The 7,907-nt window shown below is 35.8% G+C and overlaps 1 protein-coding gene across 1 annotated transcript in view; it reads left to right on the top strand.

Annotated features, from left to right (window-relative positions):
- LOC107746206 (gamma-glutamyltransferase 5-like) overlaps window positions 1-7,713 on the top strand; it is a 19,928-nt gene extending 12,215 nt beyond the window's left edge. Inside the window, exons 2-12 of the mRNA XM_016560327.1 lie at window positions 393-520; window positions 1,296-1,391; window positions 2,628-2,823; window positions 3,540-3,688; window positions 3,800-3,946; window positions 4,040-4,170; window positions 4,633-4,814; window positions 5,141-5,232; window positions 5,321-5,427; window positions 6,578-6,688; window positions 6,889-7,713. Coding sequence (XP_016415813.1) covers window positions 393-520; window positions 1,296-1,391; window positions 2,628-2,823; window positions 3,540-3,688; window positions 3,800-3,946; window positions 4,040-4,170; window positions 4,633-4,814; window positions 5,141-5,232; window positions 5,321-5,427; window positions 6,578-6,688; window positions 6,889-7,038 — 1,489 coding nt within the window. The 3' untranslated portion in view covers window positions 7,039-7,713. The remainder of the gene's footprint in view (window positions 1-392; window positions 521-1,295; window positions 1,392-2,627; window positions 2,824-3,539; window positions 3,689-3,799; window positions 3,947-4,039; window positions 4,171-4,632; window positions 4,815-5,140; window positions 5,233-5,320; window positions 5,428-6,577; window positions 6,689-6,888) is intronic.
- The last annotated feature ends 194 nt before the right edge of the window (window positions 7,714-7,907 follow it).

Below are 7,907 nucleotides of genomic sequence, written 5' to 3'. Positions count from 1 at the left end.
TGTCGTCACCGATAGCCTCGTGGGCAGCGCGTTGACATGTAGCGCCATTGCGCTTCGGGCGTCCCGTGTTCGAGACCCGGCTCGTAGACCTTTCCTGATCCCATCCCCCCTTTTTCTCCCACTTCGCTTCCTGTCTCACTACTATCCTATCAATAAAAGGCAAAAACACCAAAAATAAATCTTTAAAAAAAAATCCCAGTACAACAAATCAAAAACAAACTTCCGTTTTAATGCAAATTATAATTTCTTGTTTTTCTCTTGGTTTTGGTGTGAAAATTACTGATTTCTATGTGAGATTTAGCCATTTAAACTTTATGTATCCTGAATATTGCACTAGTTGTAGCTGCCTGGAACCCAATGCTAAATTTATGAGACATGTCTTCTGTTCACAGGGACATGTTGCTTGAGGGGGGCTCAGCGGTGGACGCAGCCATCGCAGCTCTGCTCTGCACTAGTTTGGTCAACCCTCAGAGCATGGGCTTGGGTGGAGGGTCCATCTTTACCATTATGGACAAAACAGGTATGTCAGTGTATTAGGGGTTGCACCGACTAATCGACTAGTCGACTAGTCGACTTCAATGCTCTGCCATGACGCTTTAAGCTTGACGTCGACTAGTCGCTGGTCCTATAGAGGGCGCAACAGGATAAGAAATCTTTGAAGGACTTCCACATTTACGCTCCGTTTCCAAACAGTTCAAATGACAAATAAATGCATACTCTGAAAGCGCTCCACAAGACGTGTGATTATATTACTGGATGCTCGAAATGTGCACAAGGTGTTTGTCACAGCTCCAGACTTATTTGTTCATTAATGACGTCATCTGCGACTAGTCGACTTCGACTCGACTTTCATCACATAAAAGTCGACTTCAAAAAATCAGAAGTCGTTCAACCCCTACCGTGTATATGTATTGTAGTTGCGTAAAAAACACTATACAAGTAAATGGACATTAGCATATTATAGTTTTTTGTCTTGGTCTTGTGATTGAGGGGATGCAAAGTCTCATTTCGAACTGACATATCTATGTTCCCCATCACATGAGCAATTCAGAACACGTCATTCACTTTATTTTGACTATGACTCATAATTCTACAAGTATAATCCAGTACAGCTATTTGAGTTTCTCTAGAAATTTTGTGGAAAGCTATATTGAACTGTTAGTTTATTGTTTAAGCAGTGTTCTTTAAAGACACAAAGAAAAATATACATGACGTAAATAACGAGGATAGATAATAATGCTGTTTTGAAAAATAAAATCTGCATAAACAGTTTATAGAGTCCTCTGTTTTTCAAGGCAAAGTGAAAATCATCAGCTCAAGAGAAACAGTCCCAAAAAATGTCCGAGTGGATCTGCTGAATAAGTGTCCGAAAACCACTCCACTTGCTCCAGGTAAAGCTCTTGCTCCACATGAAAGCAGGGTAAATTATCCTCATTGGCCTCTCATTTAGACAGGAAGTAAAAATCACCCAACATTTACATCATGTTTTCAACCTAATGTCATTCCAACTCCACATTATTTTCTTTCTTCCATTAAAAACTGGTGTCTTTTTTTTGCAGTTTAGCTAAATAAATCACCATCCACTTTCCTTGTATGAAAAACAAGCTTGGACATTCTGCTTTTCTGTTTCACGGAAGAAGGAAAATAATAAGTGGTATGAGTAAACAATGACATTTTTTAGATTAAACATGCCATTTCGAAATATAGAAAGTACAATGGGACATTGTGCGTAGAAATGGGGAATTCTGTCTTAAGGGGAATTATGTACTTAAGTGGACTCGTTTTGCTTGTTTCTCATTCTTAAATGTACTTCCTGGACAGTTAAAATGTCATTTTGACTGATTAGAGTCACTATTGCCAAACATTTTTACCCAGAATGCCAGAGCTAAATTCTACTGTTGACCAATTTTGTGTAGTTGCCTAAATGTTCACATGCTGTTCATGCACAAAAATGCAACTCTAATTATTTTCCCGTAATATTTTTACTTCATAGATTTGTTTTTTTCTCCAAAAGCTATAGTTTATGTAATTTGGAAAAGAACGAAACTCACTGTGTTTTTCTTTGTAATGCAATAACATCCACTGACAACAAAACGAAAGCTTTTTTTTTAAAGCAGGAAATAATCTGATTTGGCAATGTACAGTTTTTCTTTAAAAGGGCTTTTCTTATTTTCGTTTCAGACCAGTATTACTCAAGACTTTTAATTTGATTTTCGTTATTGTTCATACTTAAGGTTAGTGATTTAGATGCCTAACCTTAATATTAAACTTTGGCACATAACAACAGCCTAGCAACACCCTGACAAACACGAACAACATCCTAGAATTGTGCACTGGCAAGCTTCATTTAGATCTTCAGAATATTTAAAAATCAAGTTTAAATGTATTTTTCAAAAAGTGTAACTCATACAATACCTATTGTTAATGCATTTATTTAATCAAAAATTCAGTAAAAAACAGTAATATAGTGAAATATTATTACAATTTAAAATAACTGTTTTCTTTTTAATATTTGAATATATTTTAAAATGTATTTTATTCCTGTGATACAAATCAGAATTTTCCAAATTATTGAATGGTGCTGTGCACCGACTGTTTTATGCTTTATTTGTCCACGCGCCTCACAGGAAGTCACTGGATAGGTGTACCAGGAGAACTCCGTGGCTATGAAAGGGCTCATCAGTTGTATGGAAAGCTGCCCTGGGCCAAACTATTCGAGCCCTCTATCAAGCTGGCACGAGAGGGCTTCCCCATGCCAGACTACCTCACTTATTTCTTGCAGGAAAAATTAATTAAAATGCTGATGAATGGCACTGAACTCTGGTAATGTATCTTCTCCAAACAAACACATACACACTATCGTGTACACTACTGTTTGTTATGACTGTCATCTCAGTGTAATAGTTTATTTAAGGGCACAAGTATGATGAACCTTGACGAGCATTCCTGACAATCAGTGTCAAAGAAGTAGGTTATGACTTGGCCGCAGGCAAACCGCAGGAAATATAAGACCTCTTTCATTGTTGTGTAATAAGAAACTTTCTGCTGCATGAATCAAAGCAGCAATGAGTCTGTCTCTAGTTTTCTATTAAATACCATTTTTGTCTATTTTAAATCATAATTTGCTGAATTACATACTGTAACTCACTAAATATGTTTAATTTTTATATATGTTTCAAATATGTTAAATTTGCTCAAATTAATGCAGCTCTGGTGAGCATTAGAGGCTTATTTCAAAAACATTATTATATAAACACATAAATTAGATAAATAATAGATATTATATAAACATATATCTCAGTGAAATTACAGCATTTTAATCAAAACATTTTATTATTTTTTGTATTTAAATATTTTAATTGTATTTATTGATTTAAATAAATGTTACATTTATTGATTTATTTTTTCACTATTATTATTTTGGGGCGAAATATGACCCAGACATGTTCTTGGCAAGTTTCATCACATTTTGTTTCACCTGGCTGCTTTATGTTACTTGAGTCATTTCTGTCTGGTTTTATAAGCTTATTTCTTTTTAGTGAACTGTTCTACAAGGACAAGACACCCAGGGACACCCTCAAGTTCCCTCAGCTGGCAGAAACCATGGAAACTATCGCCAAAGAAGGAGCCGATGCCTTTTACACTGGAAAAATCGCCAAGGACTTGATACAGGATGTACAACAGAGAAGTACTGTTTGTATATAAATGGCAGTCGCTGTTATCAGAACAGATGTAGTGCTTCCGAAACAGTTTTTTGGCAGGTGTGCTTGTTTACACAGTTTACTCTTGGTTTTTCCAGATGGAGTGTTATCATTAGAAGATCTGAGCACTTTTCAGGTCAGAGTCAGTGACGCCTGGTCAGTCCAACTTGGGGAATACACGATGCACTTCCCTCCTCCACCAGCAGGGGGAGCGATACTCAGCTTTATCCTCAAACTAATGCATGGTAGGAGTAGATCACAAAAGAAAAACCAACTATGCCAACTGTACTGAATCAGATTTTACTTATAAATATTAAACATCGTTTTGTTTTTCTCAGGGTTCGGGCTTTCTCCAGCCTCCAACCAAGGAGACCAGAAAACCCTGACTTTGCATCGGTTCCTTGAGGCGGTTAAGTTTGCCAATGGACAAAAGCACAACCTCAAAGACCCCTACTTCGACTCTAGAGATGTATGGATACAACTTCATTTAACATATTGTGGTGCTTGGACTCATGTTAAAATCAAAATGACATGATATTCCGTCTGGAACATTAATTAAAAAATTACACAACAGCACAGTTTCTCATGTGCTTAATTTTGTTATATTTGCTATTTTTGGCAGTAGTAAGCATAATATCACTAGACGTCAAGTGTAGGGTTGAGTAAATACTATGAAAGGCCGGATGTTATTTCTTATGAAGGCCACACAAATGCAAGCAATTAATGTTTGAAATGAAATCAAAATATTTGTTAACGAAGCATGCATTCAAAGCAAGTATGAAAAGATTTGATTTCATTTAGCAGCATTATAAATAATTCCACGCCTGTCAAAAAATGAAAAATGCAAATAATTATCACACTAAACTGAATAAATTTGTCTGGGAAGTTATTATACTAGATTTATTCATGTTTTTGTGCTCTGTGAATGCAGATGGAGTACATCAAAGATGAGGAGTTCATTAAGCATATCAAGGCTTTGATCACTGACGGCTCCACACACAACGCCTCTTACTACAACATCAAGCCGTCAGTCGACCGCTTTGGCACCACGCATGTTTCAGTGATGGCAGCAGATGGCAGTGCTGTGTCAGTCACCAGCACCATCAACCAAATGTGAGAGACACATTTAAAACATGCTCAGCAGAGTTACAAATCCTAGAGTCCTAGTAGAATCCTAGTAGAAATTGTGTTTCAAAATTTTAAGGGATAGTATGTGAATATACATACTGTATGTATGTGTGTGTATATAACTACAAAATAACACTAGGGTTCAGTAAGATTTTTAATGCTTTTAAAATAAGTATTATATTCGTTAATATTTTTTTTTACAAATATTATAAATAAAAAACAGTAGAAATTCAATAATATTATAAATTAAATAATGAAAATTTCTGTTAAGATTGATAAAAACTAATATTTTTTATATCTTATGTCTTCAGGTTTGGGTCAACTGTTTACTCTCCTAAAACAGGTATCATCCTCAACAATGAGCTAGCTGACTTCTGCGGCCGAGCAGTTTCTGTCACACCAGGTGAAGATCCTTCACCAAATATATCTTCTTACATTTTGCATGTCTTGAAACTTCTTGTCACCATATTGTGTTTTTTTTCTCTCTCCAGGCGAGCAGCCTCCCTCCTCCATGGCTCCTACCATCCTGCAGTCCCAGGAGAGGACTCTGGTGATTGGTGGATCAGGAGGAAGTTACATCACCACAGCCATGGCCCTGGTGAGACAAACTCCACTTGAAATTAAACAAGTTATCAGTGTTATCAATGTTCTGCCTATTTTTGTGAACTACACCGCTCACAAAAATACATCTACTGCATCTACTAACAATTTTCATCTACTACTAATTTAGTTATTGTAGTAACTGTTGAAATTTTTGTCACAAAATTTTAATCAACTGTTTGAAATATTTTTTAATTGTATTTTATTTTCCAACCTAATGTCTATTTTCCCTTTTTTATTAGTCTAAAATGGTTTGGTTTTGTAATCTTTTATCAAAATAATAATTTGCTCCACCTCTTCTCATTGAATATTCCGGTTCTCCGAGAAAATACTCAGAATCCAGTCAGTATTGACTTTAAAATCATATTTTTGTTAAAGCACTTACATATACAGTATATCTTCCAGTAAAAAAGTTACTTGAGCTATAAAATTGTCTGATAGTCTATAAATATTTCTTAACTAAAACTAAAAAGATTGCCTGTGGTCGTCAACTGCATCCCACAGAATAGTACAGAAATATGTTGAAAAGAACCTAATTTAGTTTAATTATTATATTTACATTTTAATCATCTATTTGAACTTATTATTTTGATTGAATTTTATTTTCCAACATAATGTCTATTTTCTCTTTTTTATAGCATATCCATGGTATTACTGTCTAAAAAAATATTTTTGTAATCTTTTTTCAAAATATAATAATTTGCTCTACCTCTTCTCACTGAAAATTCAGTTTCACCCCGAAAAAAGTCTGTATACTGTCAATATTGACTTTAAAATAACATATTTAAAAAGCACTTTCAAGAATGTTCCAGTAAAAACATATTGAGCTATAAAATTGTCATCCATTTACAGTCTATAAACACATTTCATATGTGCACTAAACGATGCATTAAAAATGATTGTCTGGGGTAGTCGACTCGACAGCATGCCACAGACGCAGCACAGAGATATCCTGCTGAAAAGAACCAAATTTAGTTTAATTGTATTAGAATTTGTATCAAAACAGTTTAATTAAATATAAAATTGTCTGCATTAGAAACGATCGTCTGTGGTAGTCGTCAGCATGCCACAGATGCAGTACAGAGATATCCAGCTGAAATTGACAAACCTTCTTTAATGAACATCCCCTTGTTCTTTTCCTATTTCAGTCCATTATGAACCACTTGTGGTTTGGGATGAACCTTGACAAATCTATCACTGAAAAAATAGTATATGTGGACTCCAGCAACAAAGTCAAATTTGAGGATGGATACAACGAAGTAAGTCCTTTGGAATGCAGACCCGCTCTAACATTATGAGGTCACCAATAATCTCATGTTGTTAGTGTGGCTGAACTGATTGTAATTGCTCTTACTTTCTATTGAAATGCCCCCGGTCACTGGTTATAATCATCATTTTATAAAATAGTTAATCAAAATGACTTGTAAGTGGTAACATTTTGTTCTTTTATTCTTCTCAGTCAGATATCGAGGCAATGAAAGCGTTAGGACACCACGTGACGAAAAACATTTACCCATTTTTAAATGTGGTCAACGGTATTTCGAAAGAAGGACAGTGCATCAGTGCCGTATCTGACGCCAGGAAGCGCGGCGAGTCGGCGGGATACTGACCCTGCCTCTGTTTGTGCTGTCAGCTGTTAGGAGATTGGTGTGGTGATTCATCAGGCCTGGGAGGAAGTGAGGGTGGAAACAAAGGGTCAGCGCTCCCTTTCAGCGACGCCTGTAGACACCATAAATTCAAACACTGGGTGATTGTGCACAATGGTGTGCATTTGTCCGTCCATGTCCACTTTTGTTGGACTCTTACAAACGAGAGTTACAGTAAGATTTGAGTGCATGTAAATATGTTTTTTATGTCAGGGAGACCAGGGCTAGTTGTCACACAGAAGAAGTTGTCACAAGGGTTGCATCTCAAAAACACAGGGATTCATTCAGGAAAGAGTCAACTATATAATGAAGGTAGATCATACATCTTTATTTAAAAAACTTTTTCCCTAAAAGGTTGAGTTAGAATAGCTTGCAAGAGCGCGCGGTTAGAAACACAACAGAGTGAGTACATGTATTATCCTGTTTCCTGTTTGGTGTGATGACGTTTAATGTCCCCGATAACATCTGTAGTCCCATTTAGCCACTTGGTAGTCACCGCCTTTTTCAAGACCAGTTGAAGTTTTAAAAAATCACAAGTGCCCATTAAGTGAGGAATTTTGTCGTAAATGTCGTAAAATAAAATGTGCAAACATTTTGAGCTTGTGTTCACCACAGACCTTGTATCAGGCATTCAAAATTCAAAAACCCATACAAAAAAAAAAAACATAGACTTCAAGACGATGGACTAAAATTATAACTTGTTTCTGGGTTGTAGCCTACAAAAATACATAATCCCAGCAGCACTCTGTATGTTGGCTAAAATATTAGTTTGATATTTTTCTATATGATACTTTTAACCTTTTTGCTGATCATAATATTAGTTGTTTTTTTG

This window comes from Sinocyclocheilus rhinocerous, unplaced genomic scaffold, assembly GCF_001515625.1.
Source record: "Sinocyclocheilus rhinocerous isolate Xijiao unplaced genomic scaffold, SAMN03320098_v1.1 scaffold4545, whole genome shotgun sequence".
Classification (NCBI taxonomy): Eukaryota; Metazoa; Chordata; class Actinopteri; order Cypriniformes; family Cyprinidae; genus Sinocyclocheilus; species Sinocyclocheilus rhinocerous.
The sequence above is the reverse complement of the archived record's forward strand: the minus strand, read 5'-3'. Positions and strand labels throughout refer to the sequence as shown.